This window comes from Metarhizium robertsii (assembly GCF_000187425.2).
Source record: "Metarhizium robertsii ARSEF 23 chromosome Unknown MAA_Scf_3, whole genome shotgun sequence".
Lineage (NCBI taxonomy): Eukaryota > Fungi > Ascomycota > Sordariomycetes > Hypocreales > Clavicipitaceae > Metarhizium > Metarhizium robertsii.
In genome coordinates this window covers 3,735,189-3,759,650 of record NW_011942171.1, presented here as the reverse complement: position 1 = coordinate 3,759,650, position 24,462 = coordinate 3,735,189, and the positions used below count along the sequence as shown (strand labels likewise).

The 24,462-nt window shown below is 51.9% G+C and overlaps 4 protein-coding genes across 4 annotated transcripts; 2 read left to right on the top strand and 2 right to left on the bottom strand.

The window, feature by feature from the left end:
* Positions 1 to 88: 88 nt before the first annotated feature.
* MAA_03308 (uncharacterized protein) lies at positions 89 to 2,997 on the bottom strand (the record flags this gene model as incomplete). Its single annotated transcript, XM_007821306.1, has 3 exons — positions 89 to 1,361; positions 1,431 to 1,612; positions 1,681 to 2,997. 3 exons carry the CDS (start codon positions 2,995 to 2,997, stop codon positions 89 to 91), a joined length of 2,772 nt encoding a protein of 923 aa, XP_007819497.1.
* Positions 2,998 to 9,454: 6,457 nt separating this feature from the next.
* MAA_03309 (Protein kinase, catalytic domain protein) lies at positions 9,455 to 11,589 on the bottom strand (the record flags this gene model as incomplete). Its single annotated transcript, XM_007821307.1, has 2 exons — positions 9,455 to 10,014; positions 10,074 to 11,589. 2 exons carry the CDS (start codon positions 11,587 to 11,589, stop codon positions 9,455 to 9,457), a joined length of 2,076 nt encoding a protein of 691 aa, XP_007819498.1.
* A 3,633-nt stretch (positions 11,590 to 15,222) lies between these two features.
* MAA_03310 (Extracellular membrane protein, 8-cysteine region, CFEM) lies at positions 15,223 to 16,764 on the top strand (the record flags this gene model as incomplete). The annotated part of the gene is made up of 4 exons (XM_007821308.1): positions 15,223 to 15,354; positions 15,419 to 15,560; positions 15,712 to 16,309; positions 16,401 to 16,764. The coding sequence occupies 4 exons, from the start codon at positions 15,223 to 15,225 to the stop codon at positions 16,762 to 16,764; spliced, it is 1,236 nt and encodes a 411-aa protein (XP_007819499.1).
* Positions 16,765 to 18,086: 1,322 nt separating this feature from the next.
* Positions 18,087 to 19,778, top strand: MAA_03311 (eukaryotic and archaeal DNA primase; the record flags this gene model as incomplete). Its single annotated transcript, XM_007821309.1, has 4 exons — positions 18,087 to 18,276; positions 18,338 to 18,882; positions 18,946 to 19,553; positions 19,616 to 19,778. 4 exons carry the CDS (start codon positions 18,087 to 18,089, stop codon positions 19,776 to 19,778), a joined length of 1,506 nt encoding a protein of 501 aa, XP_007819500.1.
* Between the last annotated feature and the right edge of the window lie 4,684 nt (positions 19,779 to 24,462).

The following is a 24,462-nucleotide window of genomic DNA, read 5'->3' as shown; positions in this document are numbered from 1 at the left end:
AATAACAAGTAGTCTCAAAAAGGCGTCTGAAAAATTGACGCTGGCCACTCTGGTGAAGGCCAAATGATCAGCGCGGTGGTCAACTCGATCAGATGAACGAATACTTCCCCGAGCTCATGTGACCCAGAGCAGAAGACCATGCCTCCTGAGCGTCAGGAACATGGACGGCATGGTGGAAGTCTTCCTCAAAGTATGGTTGGACCCTGACACCGACGTGTTCTTCTAAAATGGCCACGCCAGAGTCATATCGTCGTCGACATCTCTTGGTCCACGGATCAACCTTCACAGGGCTGTGATAACAGAAGACGTTGGGTTTAGCATCTCGAAGCCCAAACACCACACACATGCTCTTAAGATGGTTCCACAAATCGTGTGCTGCGTGTCTGGTCAAATCAGACTGGGAATTGACCACATACAGCAATTGCAAAATAGAGTACCGCAGGGTTAACGCGTCGGTGCTGTTCGTGCCGTACCGTTGGTCTACTTGCCGCTGCTGAAGCCGAAGTTCGGAGGCCAGCTTATCGAGGCGATCGGCATTTACATGATTGTGAAACAGAGCAAGATCTATCCACGTCCTGGTGACGTACGGGTGACGACGGCTGTATATCGCTTCTAATTCCTCCGCAATTGTCGGCATGCTTCCCCATAATAGTTCTGACACTGTTGCTGATCCATGTTTTTGCTGGACTTCATACAAACAAGCAAATATTTGACGCAGCGGGTGTGATCGCTCAAAGTTAGTTGAGGAATACGCAGCCAAATATTTGCAAAGAGCGGTCATCATGCCAGGATCACGGTGTACCATGCCGAGTAACAGCTCGTTGATACCTAATGGCGAGAGCTTCTTCAGGTCAAGCTCAAGTTGCTTGAAGGCCTTCATCAAAAAGTCGCCGCCTTGGTCGGCATCCCGTGCTTCGAAATAAAAGTTGGCTTCCAATAGTAAGTCGCTGGATCCGGCACCCCATACCATGGTAATTGGCCAACCGATGCGAGCATCGGTCTCGACTTCGAACTGGCGGCAGTGTAAAAATGCTTTCCGCATGTTGCCTACAACAAGCTCCTGCGCGCGAAGCAGGTCGGGAGATCGGAGATACCCAGGTGCTGGAGGTGGCGTCGGTGTTCGGCATCGGACATGAGCTGGCAAGTCAGCAGACAACTCAAAATCGACCAAGTCGTACTCAGTCACGCCTTTTCTCTTCAGATACGTCCCGAGATTCACGACTCGGCCATTGCGAACAAATTCCGACACTTTGCCCTCTGCATCGCGCTGGAATTTCATCGATAGCAGTTTCTTTACTTCTTCCTCAGTATTGTTTTTCACAAAACCCCACTGAGAGAATCTGGTCTTGTACATTTTAGGTCTGAAGAGCGTCAGCACAAGATCCGGTGTCCATTCGTTGATTCACCAGTCGTTTGGTTCACAAACATACGTTGCTTGGAAGTTATATTTCTCTGCCATAATGGCCATCACTTCCTTCAGCGGTTTCCTCTCCTCCAGATACAACGACCGGATCGTCCCTTTAAATTGCTCCCAAGCCTCAGCAGGAACCTGTTCCCGTGACGGTCGAGTTCCAGCTTGGCCTCGAAGAGAAATTGATCCAGGCTTTTGATCCTGATACTTTACGTTAGGATATACTGTTACCACACCATGGCTGTTCCAACAGCGAGCACAATACTTACCGACAGTGTTGTGGATGGGGTTAGGGAAGTTGGTGTTGAAGATGCAGGGGGGATCGTAGATGGCGAAGGCGTCATTGGTTCTTGTTTAATATCTGCTGCAAAAGAAATTGGCACTGGTGGAGGCACGCGCGGCCGTGGTGGTTTTGCTGGTGCCTTTCCCTTGGCCTTTGCACTGGGAATCAGTTCCAAAATGAACTGGTTACCAACGCCAATGTTAGGTTTGGGGGTTGTCGGCACAGGAGGCTTAAGAAACCCTGCGCTATTAGTCGAGCTTCTGCCGCCAATACTGTTTCGGTTGGTCGTGCTAGTCGCTGTGCTGTGAGAGCCGCTCGGGGTTATGAAACTATTTGTGGCAGACAGAGGAGTCGTGAAGTTGTTAGGTTGAGATTGATTCATTTTGGTAGTGGTGCTAGCAGTGGTGCCAGGGGGACGCCAGATCTCAAACCCTGGTGTGCCGCCAACAGGAGCTGCGTTCGAATGAGAGAGAGACTGCGTCATCGGCGAGGCCACCATTGGGGATGATGCCAGATGCGAGTCAGGTATGGGGGAATGCGCCATCGAACTATGTATGCGGTTGTCTGACATGAAATCGTCGAGGTTTCCAAAATGTGCTGATGATGAACCTACTCTATTGTCTTGGAAGTTGCTGTACGACATGGCGGGCGGGCTGGCCGCTATCGGGCTTGTCACTCGTTGTAATGAGGCAAATTCTCCCCAACTTTGGCCGGTGCCAGTGACTGGGTTTGTGATTCTGTTTGGGTTGAATACTGAGGAGGCGGTGCTGCTGATCCCATTTCCGCAATACGACAGAGGATCGAAACTAAGGCTCGCCTGGAAACTATTCATGCTGATTGACGGATTTTGCTCCACCTGCTGATGAGCCTGGTGGTGACTTTGATTGTTGTTGACAGTGGTATTGGCAGGCCGCGGTGGAAGAGGAGGAGGAGGCTCGAAGGACTTGTTTTCAAATGGATTGAAACCTTTATTCTCGAAATGGGCGACTAAACGGCCAACCCCTCTGCCAGTTTGAGGCGAACTTAGGGCCTCGAGCTCCATTGCTGTGTCGCCTTGGTGGTCTTGGTGTTCGTGGTGGCCATTGGTATAATTTGGTTGTACATTGGACGATGTAGGGGCCCATTCCATTCCCCCAGCATCGCTGAACGACTGGCGAGTATCATGGTTGTGGTCTGGTGCGAGGCTCGACGACGAGGGCGCTCCTTGGCCAAAATCGAACGCCGACCATGCCTGGTTGTTGAATCCGTAAGAGTCTGTGTTGAAGTCAGAAGCCCTCGACTTGTCGGGGGGAAGATTGAACATGGCGACGAGCAGCCAAGCAGACCGAGCTTGTCCGTTGGCCGAAGGTCAGTCAGTGACGGGGACTCGAACGAGTCGAGAACCACGTCTTGATGCTCAGTCGCCAACCCAAGGATTCATCACCTCGTCCAAGTGGCAAAGGGCTGGGCCGGGCAAGACTTCACGAACGGGATGACAAGACTGGCGGCCACTGGCGCCTCATAATCACCAGTTTGAGGGAAAGAACTTGCAGTTGACCAGCCAAATTGGTGTGGCAGTCAGAAAGACGCAAGGGGAGGGTTAAAAGAAAGAAATGCCTGCCTGAGCTATCGCTACAGTTCCCCAGAATCGGCTGAGGTGGATAAAGCGTTGATAGGGCAGTTCTTGGGGCCAAATCGTGTTTCTGTATTGTCAAGTGCACTGTTGGCAGCACAGTAGGGGTCCCAGCGCTGTTCTGTGGAGGTACAAAAGCCACGCGCCTGAGAGAAGCCAGAGAGCAAAAGTTCCTTGGCCAAGTTTTGCTCGAAGGAAAAGCGCAATGGATGGCTCAAGACGGCTCTCTGGGGAGGGCCGCTGCTGGGATCAGTCCCGGTGCGTGATAAGAGAGAGGCACTGCGACGAAGGCTGCTAGAATCAGCACGAGCACGCAGAGGCACAAGCGACAAAGAAGAGACTGGATGGCAAGACAAGGAAGGTGGACGAAGTGGGGAGGGGAATGCGTGTGAGCTGGGGGGAGGGACGCAGTCGAACGAAAGAGGGGAATGTAACATCATGCGTGCTCAGCTCCGACGACAAGAGGACTGGCGACATGGAAGCAAATACATAATTGAGGCCGCGGAGCACGAATAGGGCTCCCGACATTGGAGCTGGAGGGCTGTGATGAGAGGGGCGGGTGGCATGCGTGGGAATGCGACTATCGACCAGAAAAAGAAGGTGCGATAACCCCTGGGCCACCACACACAAGCGAGTACCGCCAATCACGAAGCCATGATACAAGCCCCTGCCACACTTGTCGACTCTGGCCTGGAAAAGGCGAACAAAAGAAAGCCTGCGACTTGCGGGCCAGCAGCCAACGGCCAGCCTCTCAAGCTGCTTGCCTGACAGAACGGACCGACAGAAAGGCTGGCCCGTCCAACGACTCGTTGCCCGCCGTCCTGGCCGATTCCAGAAGGATTCCACCGTCAGCCTCGGCCCATGATTCGTCCTTTGCCTGGACTTGGCGCCCCAAAAGCAAGACTTGGGCCGGTGTGGCCGGCGCCATCGCGTGGCGAGCAGCAACATGGAACGCTCATTGCATTTTCATTGTCTCTGATATCGACATCGGCCGCGATCCAGAGCTATTCCTATTCAATAACGATGTTGCCCTAATCGGCATGTTCCCTGGGTATTGAACAATGCCATTCTGTTCAGATCCGGGTTGGGCGGCGCCGCAGTTCAAGCATTCTAGCACAGCCGAGGCAGCGGTGCCACCACGCAGACGAGGGGAGCAGCAGTAGCCGCAATTGCGAGCATCCGGTACGAAGTCGGGGCGGCTGGTGCTGCCATCGTGGGCGAGGTCAATGGTGTTGTTGCGAGGGCTCTGCCTTGCGCTTGTCATGGCTTCATGGCTTCATGTCCGGCACTTCGGACTTCCAAGGCTCAAGTGCTGACTGGACTACCGGTATTGATTTTGCCTCGACACAGCCAGCAATCTAAGTATGTATGCTGGCGAGCGGATGGCCCAAGCATGGTGGGGTCGGAGGGTTTTACGCGACTCAGTAGTACTCCGTATGCTTTCAAGTCAGGCAGCTCCAACGGGGTCCGTCATGACCGTCACGACCGTTGCAAACGTTGCCCCAACACCGCCCGGAGCCCGGACCGGGACCAGATAGAGTCAATCAGACTGCTGGTCCTCGTGGGAAGTGAGCTTTGTATGTACATGTACATGCTAAAGGCCGACTGGCTGTGGGGCTGACTGTATCCAGATGTCGGCGGCTCTAACCACATGTTCAGCGTTCTGATTGTCTGGTTGCCTGGGTCATGTCCCTGGGTCTCTGGGGATGGCCCGGTGTCAGCGGGGGTCTGGAAAGCCAGGATCTCCTGTGTTGATTACCCCAGCCTGTTCCATTTTTGCTCCTGCCACGCAGGCAGGACCAAACGAGCTGCCACGATAGACTGGGCCCAGCGGGTGCAGATACATTTGCCCAACGACGAAGATTCATCTGGCTGACAGAATCCGGACTCAAGTACCGATATCGTGCGACAGCGGCCCATACTCCGTACATGAGAAGAGATGGATCTTGTCTCGCCCGGTTCCGTGGTTCCGGGGTGCCATGTCGGTACTTGTACATGGCAATCGAGACCATCCATCAAAGACGACCAAGTCGTGACGAGGTCCAAGTGGAAACCTGGGAGCTTCGCTGTCATCTGTAATAATCTGGCAATCTGGTGCTCGGCCGATGGGTTCTTGGTCCAGTTCTTATCCCAGTTCCTATCCCAGTTTCATCGTGGTCGGTGGGGACGGCAAGGTTATGTCTGTCGGCTGGTCCCTAATCCAGCTGCCAATACATACGGAGTATCTTTGACCCTTGCCCGAGCCACCTTGGTTTCTTGAACCAGCCCTCTCAGCCCTTAGCCCATTGACCTGGACTGCCCACGTGCCACCGGACAATGTGGTCGCCCCAGCCATGCACATGCAACCTGTAACCATGCCAGCTGACTGAGCACTTGTCAATGCTTGCCAACACAACACCCCTCGAAAGGGCTTGTCGTCTCGTCCGAGAATCGCGTGTCTCGCCTTGGTTACAACATACTACTACTGGGCAGGCTTGCATAGATCAGGATACGGGCATGTCTCTACTCCATGTTGCGGAGAATAACAGAAGATTTCTTCGCCTGGAATCCTCCGACCACGACTAGGAATACTACGTAAGGGGAACCTGACCTGGCCTCTTTTTTTAGGCCATTGTCTCGAAAAGAGACGCCAAGCTGACAAGCAGGTCCCGGGAACACAGGTGGGGCAAATGTCTCATTCTGTTGGAGTGTGGAAGACGCAATTGCAAATTCCTACTCATACAACTGTGTTCGTCGTTGCGAAAACATACAACTCTTCTAGTCTGCCCGTGTCTGTGTCGACTCATTCAGGGAGGCCACGATTCTTGTTTTGGCTTTATTATGGGCCGCCTCATATAGGAGCCTAGCTGCCTCCTGCACAAAGGTTCGTCTTCTCACAGCTAGAGAAACGAGGAACAAGGTGCCGTCATGCAGGGCATTTGAGTTCCCCTGATGAGTGCAACAGCATCAGGGAGCGTTCGATCTTGGCAAAATAGCATGAACACAAGGAGCATCTTCCTATTCGGCGCCACATCAAATTGTGGCTTGTACCCAAGGATCTTCCTTTCAAGATACTACTAGTGTTATTGTTCATGGCGATCGTTACTCACCAATTGCAAACTTGGAATCTCTCGTCTGTGGGCCAGTCCTTCAGGTTCCCAAAGATTGGAGAGGAGTGGTTCAACTTTGTCCTCGATGCGTTCCAGAGGCGTCCATGGCAGAAGCTTGCCATCGATGCCGCTGTCAAAATCTCTGCACCATTGCACATGAGTTGCACGGTCCAACTGTCATGTATGCAAGGCAAGGAGACTGAAGATTCCACCTGCCGACCGGGTATCATGGTAGTGGTTCGGGTCCACGATGAACGATAAGACGAGAATCATGGGTATCATGCCCAGCTTCCAGGCCAAATCCTTCAAACAAACCTCCACCAGCCGTGCCCTTGGAAGTGCTTGCCAAGGTGAAGGCTTTTTTTTTTTTTTTTTGGAATTTCATCTTGAAACAAAAGCATTACGCTTCCGCATATAACTGGGCGCAATGGCTCTGAAGTCTGATATCGACCTACCCTTCTGGGACAAAGCAGCAGCCTCATGGGGATGGCGGCTCCACCGGGTTGGTATAAGAATTGCATAATCCAAGGAGGTCTGGTTCACGGCTTTACCTCAACTTTGCTCTCGATTCTAATAAAAGGATGGTCGTCAATCCAACTAGGAAATGCATTGCTACCTATTGATAAAGATGATGACTTTCCCAAGTCTGAGGCGGACTCCATCTGTTTACTGGACTTCCATCGTGTTCGGGCCCACGTAATGACAATACTTATTCCATTCAAGCATGAGCCGAAACCGAGATCCAATACATTTCAGTTTCGTCTGTTATGAGTATCATTTGGGCTCATTCTCTATCACGGGCTCTGCTCAAAGCAAGTTATTCTCACTTTCATGCCCTTCGTCTCGTCCATTATGCTCACAAAAGCTGATTATTTATGCACAGTCGGAGACGGGATGTTCAACCAAGAGAAAATATGGAGCCAGTTGCGGTCATCATTCTGTGACTTCATCACGTCCAACACTGCGCTGCTGGTTGGGTCACACAGCCCCATGGCCAGAATATACCCTCTGCTTCTCAATGCACAGACTCACCGTTTCACAAGTCAAGCGTTTGATCTGTAAAAGGCCGAAGTCGCAGTTGAAGCACTTGTTGGTGGATACACCACTGCGTCTTGGCGGCAATAGTATGACTGTGCTATAGCAATCTTCCCGATAAGTCCATCTCCGACACCGACAGCCAACCCCATACGCTGCTTGCTCCTCATTCATGACACTCCACCGACATGGCATAAGAAAAAAAGCTCATGTGCAATAGACTATTGCGGAATACGGGATGCTGAGGATGTGTCACGCTGTTGTAGTTGCCCCTTTCACGACGCGGCACAGTTCCCAACTTCCAACAAGGCCCGGGCTATTACGTACTAGATAGTTCGCCACAATGTCTCAAAGGAGACTTGCAAAAGCTGAGCCGTGTGGCTTCGTCCCGAGGAGTGCGTCCACTGGCTAGCACGTAGTTGGTTCTCGTCTACGGGCCAGCCCCTTTCCCGATCGTGTGTTGGGCAAAGCCAAGTGATTGATGATGCTCGACTCAACCGAGATTGGTGTACGCCAGAGTGCGTAGGCTCGTGCCCTGTAGAGTCCACGAGGAACCAGCTCAGCCAGCTCTCCTGGACAGGCCGCACAAGTGCGCGTTCCGCACGATGCTTTTCAACCAAGTCGTACTTCCTTGGACGGTTGTGCGCTGTTAACAATAATGTTGAGCTTGAGCCCACAGAGGCTCTGACCAGACAGATGCAGCTTCGGAATGTCGTAATGCAGTTATGTAAAGTGACAATATCTACTCCAGGAATTTTGGCGACTAAAACTTTTAAATGTTGAAAAGTAGCGTCATTCGTAGGCTATTAGTTGCCGATAGCCAGACAATGCCACCTGTTTGTCATCACGAAGCGTCAAACCAATAGTGTTGTTTGACTGTTTCGAATCTTGTCCTGGCCGGTCATTACAGAGATTCGGCAGTGAGCGCCTTCAGGTGGCTCCAAGAGTTGGCATGCACGTATAGAATCCATGGTGCGAGCGGGTTCAAAACCACTCCCCAGGACACATACTCTTGCTTCCACACGAATAGGGCATCAATTTCATCATTGTGTCCTCGCTTCTATATTCAGCAGTGAGCGAACTACAAATGGTCGATTCCGTATGCCTTTCGTGGGACATTGATCTTTTTACAGCGTGCGCATTACGATTCTGGCAGAGTTCCCTCACTCAATTCTTGGGGGGGCCGGTTTACAACCGGTACGGCAATCACGAGCAAGCGAATGGGGGCCAAACAGTGCCAATCGCTACGCATGTATATTATTCTATCTCTCGCCCTACAGGCGAGATAGCTTCAAGTCCTAATACTATTACAGCAGAAGCGAACCCAAGTATAGTTCAAAACAAGTCGTTCCTCTAAACAAGTCGTTCCCCCCCCCCCCCCCCCCCTACGCCCCTTACCCGTCGTTATCTCCCAAAGGCGTAATCCCCCATTCCGGAGTCATCCACCGTAGTATTCTTAACTTGTGTTGCAATTGTGTTAGCGTATAAATATGCCATCTTCGAGCTCCCATAATTGTATAAATTTCACTGTTATAAAGGAAACGCCTTGCCCGTAGAATAAAATAAGACATAAAACGAATGAAAAATAGTGAAGTGGTGTATAACATATGCTGGGTATAAAAAAATAAAGGTTTCGAGTAGAATTTCTCTCGTTTCTCTCGTAGGTTAGTAAAGAAGGCTCGGAGAATGTGTGAACTTTAAGTTGAAAGCAAGATTCTGCGTTGCAATTTCGCAGGGGAGCATCGTAATAGTCCGGCTGTGTAGTAGTTATCAGCAGGGACTAATTACCTCGCAGAATCATCTTGTGTATGGCAAGAAAAGAAGCAAAATATTGAAAGCATGAACAAGCCAGATGGGGTGCGTTGTAGGTATGTGATCAAGAACCATATTCACGGGAGAGGATGACCTTCAAACGACGACGCGATGCAGAGAAGCCAGCGGTTGTATTTGAATACCCGCCGAGAGACGACCTCATCAACAAACCGCCAGTACAGTGAGTTAGGTGGCGTTTCGCTCCGCGTGGCCTAGACTTCCTGTCCTTCATCTTCGTCTCTGAATTTTATGCCACCCTCGACTTGGATGGCATCATGAACCCACGGTTGGCCTGCCACATGATCCATGGTCCAACGGCTGCGAGCACGCTTCAGCAGTCCTTCAGTGATTTCCATGGCACCAAGAAGACCCCTCTCTTTGAACATGGTTATATTGGCCTCATGCTCGCCATCCTCCCCTGAATATTCGACCCAGCGCCATTCTACTCTGGCGATGCGATGGCTTGTCCTGCTACGCATGCGATGTGCATCACTCATGCCAGGGTGCGGATCAAAAGGGAGGCGAGACTCCAAGAGGGCATAAAGAAGAACCCCAAGGGACCATGCATCAATTGCACGACCATCATAGGGTTGGCCCATGATCACTTCAGGTGCGGCATAGTCGTCTGAGCCGCATCGGGTTTCTAGCTTCTCGTCGTCTGCAATTCGACGAGATAACCCCAAGTCCGCAAGCGTTATTACAGATGTGGGAAATTTCATCCAGTCGACAGAAGAATCCGCCAGTTCCATTGGGGTCAGGTTGACCAAGACATCTATGTGGAGGACCAGATTAGCTCAGACGCGCAAAGGGCCGAAGTGCAGAATATCTTACTTTCTAGTTTAATGTCTCGATGGACAATCTTTTTCTCATGGAGGTACTTGACTGCGCCCACTAGCTCAGAAAACACTCTGCGCAAAAGAGCTGGCGTGAAAAGCCTTCTGTGAATGGTTGCCATATCGAACAAATCTCCACCGGGACAGTAACTGAGAACCAGAATAGCTCTGGTTGGCTCAATGCTCCATGCTTTAAGGTTAACCAAAGACGGATGGTGTATGCATTGCATTATCTCCAGTTCTCTTTTGAGACTCATCTCAATACGCTCTTCACTTGCACCACCCCGAGGGCCATGCTCGCAGACTTTGATGGCGACAAGCTTCTTCCGCTTCCCTTTATCTGCCACAAGAGGAGAGGAAGCTTCGATAGGCTGATCCTGTGAATAATCTGTCGACAGAATTTGACTGCTTGCGAGCATTACTCGGCTAAAGGTTCCTTGGCCAAGGAACCCAATTGACCTCCAGCGACGTCGTTTTTGGTCATGCCTGCCCCGGGCTTCAAACCACTCCTGATCACCGTCCTTGGATCTCCTGCCATCGACAGACTCTTTCGAAGATTCACTGGGTGGTGGAGTTGGCGGCTGACTAGCTAGGGAAGTAATTCCTCGTGATTCGGCAAAGTTGATTTCTCTCCTCATTCGTGACTCATGATTATCTGGTGTTATATTACGACTGATATGAGGTCCGGACACAGCGATCAGATGTCGGTGTGATGGTGATGGTTCCGGGACATATTCACTAACGCTCCGGTTCCTTGTATGGTGAACACGTGGTGATTGGCCAGGCTCAGCCAATTGCGTTGTAGCCAGAGGGTTGTCGGATTCGTCCAATCTGCCGTATTGCTTGCGCCTGGTTGGACTAGCTGAGGAAGCCTCAGTCCGCACAGTCTGGCCGTTGGTTGCAGCATCGACACTGCCTTGGGGCGCGCTTTCAATACTGGGAAATCTGCTTCTGGTCTGAGGGGGTGAGGAGCCAGCGTTAAGTTTCTTCCAGGGCCCAGGAGAATCACTGGAGAGTAACGGGCTGGGCAGTGGGGTCATGTCTCCCATTGCCGCGATAACGGGGCTGGAAAAGCTTCCGCTGGATCCCCCCAGAGAGCTGGAATAGTTGGCGAACGCAGCCTTAATACTGGGAGTTCGAGAGATAGGACGAAGATTATTTGGAGAAGCCTTCTGATCGAATGCTGGTGGTGGTGACAGGCCGAGATTGGCAGCGCGAGATTCGCGATGTCCCGCAGAAACTTGTATAGGAATCGGGGCAGAAACACCAGTGGAGATGCGAAGAGGCGAGCTTATTTCTTGTCTGCCATCCACGTGCTGGTGGAAGGCTAAATGTGAGGCAGGTGGCGATGGAGCAATGGTTTTCGATTGGAACTCGACAAAAGGCCTTGTCGAGGAAGCAGGCGGGTCTGTCGAGGATTTTGTGTCTTGGGTTCCGGAGCCATTGTAGTTGATGTCGCTGGATTCATCGCATGGTAAAGAATCAGTAACTTTAAATACCCCGGAGCTACTCATGGCTGCCGGCCCAGATTGTGCGTCAATCGCCTTGGCGTCGGACCTGTAGCACTGTGACGAGTGATGTCAATGATGTGAGTTTGATAAAATATTTCCACAAACACGGTTGACAATCCATACCCCGACAATGGCTTTGGTGCAAAAGCGTAGTGGACTTGGAGGAGTAAACGATGCGTGGCAGAAGGACCTGATGGTGCGATTGGGAGGCGGTGGCCGGTCGATGAATTTGACGAGGCGTCGTCGCGGGGGTGCACGTCGCAGGGCGTAGGACGAACAAATGGATGGCTCTTCTATAACAACATGGGGCCGGTATTGCGCCGTACTGATGTCGGCGACTGATGTTGATGAGGATGCGTACGGCGCGGGAGGCGACCCGTCGGACGTAGACTGGCGAGACTGGAGAGAGCAAATCGGGGTGAGGAAGGATTGAGGTCGTTGATGGGCTGGCTGTAGACAAGAACACACAGCGCGACTGGTGGTTTGGCATCGGCAGGAACACCAGACTCGAGCTGTCAGAGTGGGGCGTGGTAGCTACAGTGTCAAGCGTCTCCTCAGGCGGCAGGAGCGAGCCAGAGGATGCACGTGTGGGGTCGACCAGTCTCGATAGGCAAGAGTAACCAGGCCGTTGGATACGACAGGACGCACTCGACGCACATGAATGCAGCAAAGGTACCTCCTGGGCACATGGGCTCTTGAAAGAAAAAGGTCTGCACGGAGAGATGGATAATTTTCCTGCGCCGCAACACTACACTCGACATACATACATACAATATACGGTTCTGCTCCATGCCCAATCCTCGGAATTCCTGATTTGACCGCCTGGCCCCACTGAGCCCCCATGCCCAGGTCTATCATTCTTGTGGAATCTGCTCCGTACCAACTACTACCGAGTATCTCTCGATCTGTGTTGGAACGTGTTGTGCAATCCCAGCATCATTCCAGTCATGAACCAGCAGGTGGCACAATAGACAGACAACAACAATGGGAGGGTGCATCGGCTGCCAAACTTGCAGGCCCCTTCCCGTCGTCACCAGCCTCCACGCGGTCAGTGGTGCTTGGACACCTGCATAAAAGTCACGACGAGTGTTACGTTTCCATCGACGCCACTCTATGTTGTACGTTGCACAACGTATCTGCAGCAAGGTTCTGTCCAAGATCCCTCTATCAAGTACATACAGCGCGCCGCACGAGTAAACAGACCAGTGACCTCACACAGACCGTCATGGCAACCGTCAACACACGTCTGTTTCTCTAGGACAGCCAGACCTGACGAGCGGGGCCGGTCGACTTCTGTCTTACCCTACACCTCCGCAGACCGTGAACGAGTGTCCCAGGGCAAACTACCAAGGTCTGCTTCCTCGCCGCTGAAGCCAAGAAGTGCTTCATTTTCTGGCCTTGAGGCTGTCATCTTAACGCTGATGACCGTATTGAAGGACTCTCGGCCGGATCAAAGACATCCCGGGAGATCCCTTCTCACAAGCTTGGCCCGAAAATGCAATCGATATTGGGATCGATACGGTGTGTCGTGAAACTAGCGTGTGATTCCCTCCTTGCTAAGATCTCTTCATAACACTACCTACGAGGTAATTCATAAGTCAGGAACCCTGGCGATGGAGACGCTAGAGCGTCTGGTTTGCATTTGTTCCCCCGAAGGCCCGTTCCGCGTACTTATTGGCACATAGTGGCAGTAGCGATGCAGCTTCGAGACAATGCAGCTGACGTTGAAAATCGATCGATATTTTCAATTCCAAATCAATTCCATTACTTTGGCGCAATCTTATACGAAGTTGTACATGAACGGCATGAACGCAGTCCGACTCAACATGTTGTGAAATACAATGCCCCTTGCGGCATTTGAAGACCTCTTGACTCGTGCAACCCCAACATTACTGGGCGCCTCCAGCGGTGGCTTGCATGGGTTGCATGGGTTGCAGCTGTCAAATGTGACAAGCGTCTTCTTTTCCACAGCGCCAAGGTATCCCGGACACAAGCCCATCTTTTAGACTTTGACTGGAGATATGGAGGGGAACAGGTTGGAATTGAGCAGTCACCAGAAAGCACGTTGGACAAGTTCTATCAATATACTGCGTACTGTCATGGACTGTAAAACTAAACCCCACGAATAGATCAATGTGGATAGATTAATGAGCTAACATACCAGGCTATTCCCAAGTCCAGTCAGTTCTGCGGCATTCCATTTTTAGATAATTAATATTTTCTGACGTCTCACAGACATTCGTCATTGGAGTCCTCTGGATTAAGCCGTCAATGTACCAGGATAAGGTTTCGTTGGTGCTATTGAGCAGCCAAAACTATTGAACCAGAATATTTACCGGGCTTATAATATACTGTACTATGAATATTATACAATATTATGATATAATACACGATAGGTATATAATATCAATATTATACAAATATACTGGTATATACGTGATGTACTTACGTACTAGTAGTATACGTAGCACCAATAATATGCCAGGAGCAAAGAGCAAAATAATAGAAACTAGGTTTAAGATGTTATGATTATTGACATGCTGGGTATATTACGATCGGCATCTGCCAGCGATTGCGACTCGATCTGCTGGACGATGTCACGTGCAATCACCACATCGCCACTCCAGCTTTTAGATGCTTGGTATACAACACTCAACACGCAGGCGAATTTCCACATTGCACCCACACAATGGTTCGCAACTCCGAGCCCGCGAACATATTCCGACTGCGCCTTTATGCCTCGGACATTGTGCCCCGTCTGTCGCAACGCCAAGACACACTGCGAGTTCCCCGGGATCGGCACGGTGAGTTTCCATTTCGGCCGTCGGCCAGCGTCTGAGCCCAAAAGGATATGAGCTTCGCCGGCGCCTGGCGTTTCAGAGGCTGGATTGGCCAAGCGAGTGCCGAGGGTCTGTGTGAGAACCAGACAGGCGGTTCCAACAGGCATTGGGCAAACGGGAAGCCCGTCGACGACAAGACCAAGTCCAAGAGGGATATGAAGTGGCTGAGGTCCACGGGGTCCTGAAGATCTCCAAACGCCAAGGCAGCCGCCACCAGTGGATCATGACTCAAGCCATTGCCAAAAGTAGGGTTGGGGCAGCCAGAGAGAGACCTTTATATCAAGCTCTGGGGGTGGGTTAGGTTTTTGATGGCAACAGGCGTTGTACATGTCAGTGGTCGCCGTGGTCTGTGGATGAGGATTTGCTGTATCGTGATTTGGCTTCCTTTACCGCCCACATTTCTTAACTTTACATCGTCATGGTATTAGAGGTCCAATATGCTCCTTTTCAATCTGGGGATGCGGGATCGGGTTTTGCGTGCAAAATGGCTTGTGGCACCATCGACGCCGCGCGCAATATGGCAGTCTGGTCGTGACAATCGCCTCCCCCCCATCAACTTCCAAACCCCAGTCTCTGGCCCACGCAGATGCACCTCCCAGGGGGGGTTGAAGAGGCTAAAGAGTACGAAGTACAAGGTAGCTAGTTAGCCCAACGCCTTTGGTTGTCTGCTTCAACCTCTGGCGGTGCTGCGTCGCTTTCTTCCCTTCACACAACTTGAACGGCGTTCGCCAGGAGAGCAAATGACTGTACGGCTGAAGACGACCACGGGGACGACGGCATCATCACCATTGCCACGATGAGATTAAAACAAGCTTCTACGTATCTGCTGGCCCTGGCGTTGCCCTGGCAGTGTCTTGGTGGCTCGAATACCAAGGTTCCATCGGCGGCGGACCTCGCGGCCTCGTTTACCAAGATTCCTCCCTGTGCAGTAAGCTCGAGTGCCGTTTCTTCCGTCATCGTCTCTAGAGAAATCCAGACTCACAGCCGTCTAGCTCGAGTGCCTTGCTCAGTCTGTCGCCGAGGCAGGCTGTGGCCTCACCGATCCACAATGCATTTGCGTGGACGAGTATGTTGCCATTGAGAAGGCCGGCGCGCCTTGCATTTTGGAGGCGTGCAGCTTGACAGAGGCATTGTGTAGGCACAGCATTTTACACCCCTTTGAGTTCAGGACCCTTGCTTCTAACCAACTGGTTGTGAGTAGCCACCAAGAACGTCACCGAAACTACCTGCCTTAAACCGATGCGGGATAGCAGCCGACGTTACGATACCATGAACATTCTTTTAGGCGTCATCACGGCACTCCTAGTTGTGATTCGACTCTTGTTCAAGAAATTCTTCAGCTATAGGCGAGAACTCGGTGCCGACGATTGGGTCATCCTTGCAACCGTGGTTATCGGAGTACCGTGCACCATCATCAACAAGGTCGGCCTGACTGCCAACGGGCTGGGTAAGGATGTCTGGACCATCCCGGTCGACCAACTGATTAGATTTGTCATGTTTTTCTATATCATGGAGGTCCTATACCTCACCGAAATGGCCCTCATCAAGCTCAGCCTATCGCTGTTCTATCTGTACATCTTCCCGGGGTCGGCGATCCGCCGCCTTCTCATGGGGACTGCTGTCTTTAACGTCGTCTTTGGGTTTACGTTTGTCACGACGGGCATCTTTCAGTGTACGCCGATCAGTCGGTACTGGACACAGTACGTCGACCACGACTCGCCCGGCCACTGCATCAACATCAATCTATTTGCGTGGGTCCACGCCGCCCTCAACATCGCCCTTGACGTGTGGATGATTGCGATTCCACTGAGCCAGATCAAGAAGCTGGAGCTTCACTGGAAGAAGAAGATTGGCGTCACCTTGATGTTCTTGCTTGGAACCTTGTAAGGCTAAACATCATCCCCCTTTCTTTCCATCTATGTTGACGGGGGTCCTGTTTGAGAAACTTGCAACTGATGTGTGTTTATCTTCCAGTGTTACCATTGTCTCCATCCTGAGACTGCAGTCCCTCGTCGATTTTGCAAATTCCACCAATCCAACGTGGGACAACTGGATCGTGGCCTGGTGGTCGACCATCGAGGTCAATGTTGGCATGATTTGCACATGCCTGCCAACCGTGCGGCTAATTCTCGTGCGGGCGGCGCCTCGGATCTTCAGCACCAACATGTCTCATAACAAGTCTGACCCGACGCACAATGGCACCCACGATCGGTACAGCAGGAACAGCAAGATCATGGGCCACAAGCAGATTGAGCTGGCGAGCATCGAGACAAGGATAGTTGAAGAAGGAGAGGAGCCGGGGAAGGCAAGAGCATATTTTGGCGCCGAAGGATCATGATGTACGACCCGAGGAGGGCAAGTATAGATGGCCTCATCATATTTTTGCGTGCTAAAACGTCTCTGGTCGGGGGTTTTGGCCACTTGTCTCATATACTACCACAATAAGCGAGCGTCAGAGATGGTTTATGTAGTCGTAAATTTTAATAGCTTGGGAAAATTCAGCGACCAAATTAGATATATCGTCTAGTCGTGACTCGTGAGGTGACCCGGTCGTGTTCCTTTGTGCAAAGTACAGCACATGATCGTGCGTAATTGGCCTTGAATTCCATGATCCATCTCTGAAAAACTAGGAGATAGTACGTATATCCTCCATGTCCTCGGCCGCCCTGTCCAAATCGTGCTCGGCAATCTGACAAGTGGGACACTGGACTTTGACCCCGGCCGCGAACCACCTCACCGCAGATTGCCAAACGTCACCGCGATCCTTACCCCAGTCCTGAGTATTTAGCCGGTCCAGTTTCCGCGACCAGTATGACTTCCTGGTTGGTCGGTAGCTGGCGCAGTCCACGCAGAGACCCCAGGCTCGCGAGCGCCGGGATTGAATAAGACCTGCCCGGACGCGCGGGAGGATGGAGCCAAGTTGTCTACAGCGGCATATCTTCGTCGACACGGAGTCCAGATTGGAGGATGCGCGTGGTGTCAAAGTGAGAGCCCAGGGCTGGCGATGGCTTCGCGGACAGGGGACTTGAAGGTTACAGAGATGCGCGATTGATAGGAGGGGCCTGCAGGTGAGTGCGAGGAGTATGGCCTCCACAGGGGGAGACTGTGTGAAGATTTGAATGAGGATTTCCGGGGGCAATTTGAGGAGACTACAGGATGTCGTGTTATTTGTTGGGCGGAGGAACTGATGCGTGTATGTAAGTGAGTTGAAGCGGAATAGGATAGAGACGTGGGAGGAATACTCGCCTCGGGAGGGATGCGAAAGTTGTTGCTGGCGGTACATGGTTGGTCATCCTGGGTGTGTTGCGCATTCCGGGTACGGAGCTGGCGGGACATGATCTCTCATGTTGGTGCTAGATTTTTTAATCTTTGATTATTCAACGTTGCGATGGGCTGACTGGCAGATTTACATGCATACATCCGGAGCCAAACGTTGATGTTCACATGCACCAGGTAATAGTCGGGTTCCATAGTCACAATCATCACGCACCTGATTGGCCGATAACCTTAATTGGCGACCCCCACATCGACGCGTCCAGACGCGTCTCCTTTGGTCATGGCCTCACCGTGCACCCTTTTTTGATACACCAAGTTCCCAATCTCTGGCGCCGAGGTATATCGATGATTTCTCGCTAATACGGCTCTGCGAACACCATCATCATGTTGCGCCAGGACTACAGTCGCATTGACCCGAAGCGTCGCACTACCGTGGACCACAGAAAGACGCCGTTCGCGATTCCGCAGTACAAGGACACCGAGTATCCTCACCGACTGAACTTTTACACCGACGCGCCGACAGCCGACATCACCCTTGAACAGTTTGAACAATGGGCCATTGACCGCCTACGAGGTCCGAAGCCATTACGCGCTCGTTATTGTAAACTAGCATGAAATGCTGACATCCGTCATAGTCCTGGCGGAATTGGAGGCCTGCTCCTTTAGAAACCGCACACCGGCTGAAACGGCCGCACACATGAAGCCCATTCTAGACAAGTACCTGCCGCTCGATACGCGCGGCTCTTCTGCAGACAGACTATTCAGCCAGAGACAAAAGGACCACTATAGTCACTTTATCCTCCGGTTGGCATTCTCTTCGACAGAGGACCTGCGACGGCGATTCACGCGTGTGGAAACGATGCTCTTCCGCTTGAGATTCAATAACGATGACTTGTCTGAGCGGTCGGCATTTGTGTCCAGTCTCGACTTGGATTGGTGGGAGGCCGTGACAGATGATGAGAAGAGGGAGTACGCCGCGGATTTGGCCGCCATGGCGACGGGTCCCAAGAAATCTGCCGCCGAGGACGAAATGTGGTTCAAGGTGGACTGGGAGAGGGTGCCAGAGTTGGTTGAAGGGCGGAGGGTATTTTTGAAGCAGGGCAAGGCGTATGTGCCGGCGAGGGAGCAGTCCAGCATGGTGGTGGCAGAGTTTTCGTCGCGCTTGGAGAAGCAGCTCGAGGTATGTGTGTGATGCACGTCGTCTCTTGAAAGCATCTGAAGAAGTCCTAACAATTCCTCACAGATGACTGCGCGCGCTCTGCCGCGTCTCGATGAAGACGACCGTCTGACACCCATCCTGAACCACCTCTCCAAGAATTTCATCACCCCCGACTCGGCGTACACATCCAACTCGTCGGCCCCGGCCGGCGCCCAAATCACCGCCTCCAACATCGACAATCTCTCCCAGCACTTCCCGGCGTGCATGTCCCACCTGCATCGCTCCCTCCGGCGAGACGCTCACCTCAAGCACTTTGGACGCCTGCAGTACACGCTGTTCCTTAAAGGCATCGGCTTGAATCTCGAGGAGTGCCTCATGTTCTGGCGCAGCTCGTTCCACAAAATCACCGACGACCAGTTCAACAAGGACTACAGATACAATGTGCGTCACGCGTACGGCGACGTGGGCGGCGACTCGAACAGGCGAGGAGGCGGCTACAGCCCCTTTAGCTGCCAGAAGATTCTGACGGAGCACCCCCCTGGACCGGGGGAGGCGCACGGCTGCCCGTACAGACACTTCGACCTGGAGAATCTGACGGCGCTGGTGCAGGCGATGGGTGTTTCTGACAGATCCGTGCTGCAAGGCGTCAAGGAGGACAAGGACACTCAGAAGTACCACATGGCTTGTAATAGGTATGTTGGCTCCCGAACGGGGGAATTGCCGAGACGGTTGCTGACCATGGGATTGTTTACAGGGTGTTTGAGCACCTCCATAAAGCTGAGATTAAAAAGGCCAAGGATGAGGGCGTCATGACGTCGAATCAGCTCGAGACTATTGTTCACCCGAACGAGTACTTCAAGAGGAGTTATCTGCTGAAGAATCTGGGAAAGGAGAGTGACGTGAAGATGGAGGAGTAGGGTAATAATTGGATTTGCACCTTTTTGGTTTGGGGTCCGGGCTGGTTGGGAACAGAAACGGCATGGTTGGGAGTTTGGAGTTGGTTGTGCTGCAGTACAGCGATTATGCTCATGTTTTTCTTTTTTGATGCTGAACGATTTGTATGCTGCGTGGATGTGCCCCCGTACTTTCTCGGCTATCTTGAGTACTTTTGTTTCCTACGACACATATGTGAAGACGGCTAGATATTTAGCAATGTCTGGCTGGGTGGTATATTCTGTCGTGTAAGCCACCGCACACTACGGACTCGTCTCCATTTTCTGCAAAGTTCGAGAGCGGGATGAGTATGAGCATGAGCATGAGCATTTTGACGAGATGGATATCTTGATTACAATGCCGGAGTTGCATCTTGACGTTTGGCTTGTCTTGCCGCATCCGTCTGGCTGCCGAGGACTAATTGTCTCCTTGTGGTGATGAGCTAATAGCGAAGGTGTGACTACTACCGCCCGGCAGGCCATGTTTTCCTCTTGAGTAGTTTTACGAGCTAATAACGTGGTATGTTGACACATGTAACAGCAGAGGTAGCACGAACGTTGGTGAGGTTTACCATTTTATTTTATATTTTAGCAAGAAGTCACTGGGCCTTTTCAACTCCGTCTGTAGGATTGTTGGGGGGTTATTACAAGAAGCTTGGGATGCCTTTTTCATGAGACGTTGGGGATCCCGTGATTCTTGAGCAAAGGTGAAAATCCAGATGCCCTGTCGCCGGCCTTGGAGCAAAAGGTACATCTGAATGGCGATGAATTCGCAGACAAATGTCGTAATAACAGAGCGATGGTTGCATCTGACGCTCGTTAAAACAGATAAATGCTTAAGAAGGCCAAGATAAAAGGCAATGGTTGAGCTTGATAATATGGTTTTTGCTTTTTCAAGAGAGTGCTTTTACTATTATTACCTTTTCTGGATAATTTCAAAACACGGTGTTTATTTTCAAGGCATACTTTTTTTTTCTTTTTTTTAAAAAAAAAAAAAATTAGAAAAGGAGGCTCATTATCAGACAGTTCTTTCAGGCAAGGCGTAACCCTACCACTGACGGATTGACATGTCAATGGAAAAACTACCAGAACACTTGGCAAAGAATGCAGAACTGGACTCTTGGGTCCAGTCTGTGCAAAGGCAACAGGGTCCCCAACCAACGTCGGAGGTCTCGATGTCATGAATCCGTGGAAATCTTTGGGCGGCACGTCAAAACCCCCAGACATGGGTGATCCCTCGCGCGAGGATCAACACATCCATACATTGAGCAGTAAGATCCTCCACGACCGACACCTGGATTCCCCAATGTGGTAGGTCGCGAGGCTCTCGTTTGGCATATACCGGCAGTGAAACAAATGCCGTCGGTCAAATGCAACGGCAAACTTCGTACAGAACCGTGGCATAGCGTTCCATCGCGCAGGCTCACGACCAACAAACAACCAAACCGCACCTCTCTCTACCCTTGCAAATCTTCAATAATTGCATCCACGAGAAAACACCACGGCGATGCCCCTCTTTCTGAATAAACAAAGGGATGCTGCACACGCCCCTCTTTCCTCCTCCCGCATACATACACATACGAGCAATCCCTACACGAGGGGGGGGTCACGATGTGCGATGAGGTCAGGATGAGCAGGGACTTGGCAACATGTGGGTTTATATAATTGGCTCTGAGGGGATTTGGGTTGGGCGCAAGAGGGAAAAAAACCTGAATGGTTGACGACATGGGGCTTTTGCGCGGCCGACTCTGGCAGTTGGACATTGTGCATTGGACTGCTGTGCGACGCGGATGATGAAATGGTATGCATGCGGGCAGCACGATGGCATCACTTGATTCCATGAATGGTGCGGACACTGGCGGACCTGTGACTGTGGGGAGATCAATTGATCATACATATGTACATACATACTTGGACATTGAAGGCCTGGACGGCCCAACTGGTCGGCAATTCGACGGGCCCTTTTTAGTAGTCTCAGTGCTGCCCGGCCGCGGGGAGGGAACATTGAACATTGAATTGACTTGACACATACTTGACGACTGACAACCGGCACCCACGCACGTCGCCAACAACATCGGCGGTGTGTGTCGAGCAAGCATACAACATGGAAGAGGCCGGTGAGCCGCAGAGCGGGCTGTAGGGCCAGCCACTCAGTTTACACGCCGACTTGGACTCATGGCCTTGTTTGGCATCTGGTAATACGCGGCATGGCCAACGGTGGATGCCGGGGGGGTGCGACGAGCCAAACAGCTGCAGAATTTCCAGAAGCATGAGCATGAATGAGCATGAAAAGAGGTCCCGTCAAATTCCATCTTGACTCGACGACGACGAGGCAGACAGCGAGGCCCCTGACGCGCGTGGCCTGCTTCCAAAGACCTGGACCGCGAGGACAGTACTTACTCAGTAGTATGCATTTTGAATCCGAACATGGCATCAACAGTTAGCAGCCTTGTTGCTCCTTTTTTTAATCCTCTTTTTCCTTCTCCATCATCACGACTGGACCCAAATATAGCAGCCCAACGCAGCCCAAAAACAAGCACTTGAGCACAGTCCAGAATCTGTCAACTGCTCTTTGTGCGCTCAACAGGGTCAGGGTCACCCTGGTCGTCAGGGCGTGCAGTCAACGCCGACACAAACACATGCATTCACAATGGGGAAATAAAAAATAAATGAAGTAAAATTAAAAATAAAGCAATACCCTGAGGCCCGATACGTGCCCCCCCCCCCGGGGTTGCCATGGACGTCTTGGTAACGCGTCCCACACGAGATACGGGATGACAGCGGGAGCCAAACCAACGACGCCATCCGCCAATGCAGAACGCGCTGTGGCCCATCCCTGTGCTGAGGCTTCTCCGGACCGCTTGAAACGGGCTCCCACCTCGGCTTCTATTGCCGGGGGTGTACATATGTACGGCTGGGAATAGGAGAGCATCTGCTAAACGAGCGGCTAGGGAACCGGGAAACGACAAACAGGGGAGGAAGAAGAGCAAGACAAGGAGCAACATGAATGGTTTGACTTGGTGGCAGAAGGGCCATGTCGCGCTGGCTGTCTGGTGGGCTAAATCGCGTTGAATGGACACGGCAGAACCATGTATAATGTAGATGCCGGATGTTGGTGAAAACATCCTCTGGCTTGGGGACCTTGGAGAACAGCCTGAGACTTCACGACGAGTATACAGATCCTGGTGCATGTTCTGTTTGTAGGCGTCATGTTCAATTTCGCCACTCTATTGCCACTTTTCACCATATTCCATGTTTCACTATATTCACCTCGATCGACATGTTTGCATATCCATCCATCCTGCCAGTCTGCTTTCGCATTTACCGCGTTACGACTCCGTATTTTCAGCCCAGTAATTGGCTGCACTCTTGACACAGAGTGGAGGTTTTCTCCGTTTATGAAGAAAGGTCGCCGCGGCGGCACCCAGTGCGGTCAAGATGCAGTTCGCACGTAGTGTAATTATAGATGCCGCATGCATGTCCTCCGTATGTGCAATACAGCCAGCACTGAGAACAATAAAGGACAAAACATTCATGCAACAATGGTATTGTACATGGTCCGTGTCACGAGTCAAGTCCAGCCCGTTTCACTCCCGCTCACACATGTCGCTAGTGCTATTTAAACACTGCCCAAGGTAAAAGCAAATCTATTTATGATCGAGCCGTATGCCGCGCAAATGCCACTGACCCAACCGCAGCCAACCGTTGACACGTCGAAAATGAAAAGCCACCTGCAAGCACGGCCTCTTCACCTGCGCACGTTTCACCCCGAAATAAACCCTGTGAATATACATAGTAGTACTGCCCGACGTCGGTCAATATGTGAATGGTAGCATCCAGGTAAAATTCGCCGTCTGGCCGCTGATCATGGGCAGGCAAGGTACGACACGTGGAAATGGCAAGGGCCCCCTTTTCCATCTCTCTACACTCAACTCGGTGCCCCCTGTGCTGTCTTGTATCCTCCAAGAGAAGGGATCTTGCCCGTCGCCGTGTAGATCACTTGGCAGCTGTGCAATCACAGAGCAGAACCGAACCAAATGGGGAAGGTAGGCGGCCGAGGAGACACAGAAGATGTTTGCAGTACTGTAGAATCCGTACGGGCGCACTGCGGCAACAAAAGCAGACTTGACACTTGTTTTTCTTCCGGCTTTGCGGTTGGGCCGCACAAAGAGGCAGCTGTTCCGTGAATGCTGAAACGGCCGTCGAAGCTGCATGAACGGAAATGCCGACGATCCAAGCACAGTCTAGACAGGAAATTGACCCCACTCTGCCTGTCAAAAGAAGCACCGGTTGAGTCAATCTATCAAGCCGTCTGTCTGGTCGACGCGGGCCCGCGTCAAGGCCGCCCGGAATTGAACTGTTGTCTGGCCGTCGTGCCTTGCATAGCCATTTCCCGAAGCCCACCAGCTGAGCCTCTCATCTTGTCAATGGCATGTACATACAATGCGCCGCCCGATCAGCATTTGATGCGAGATGGGTCGTCGGACCAACCTTGCACATCGGCATCGGCATCAAGGCCCTCGGTTCCGAGGGCCACGGGGCAGAATCTTGGTGCAAGCGCCAGGAGATTGTCGCCTCTCGTAGGGTCTGCGGAAAAGGAAAGAAAAGCAGCACCCCCGACCGACTGAGAGGCCCTTTCAGGACATGACTGCCACGGCAAAGCACCCGG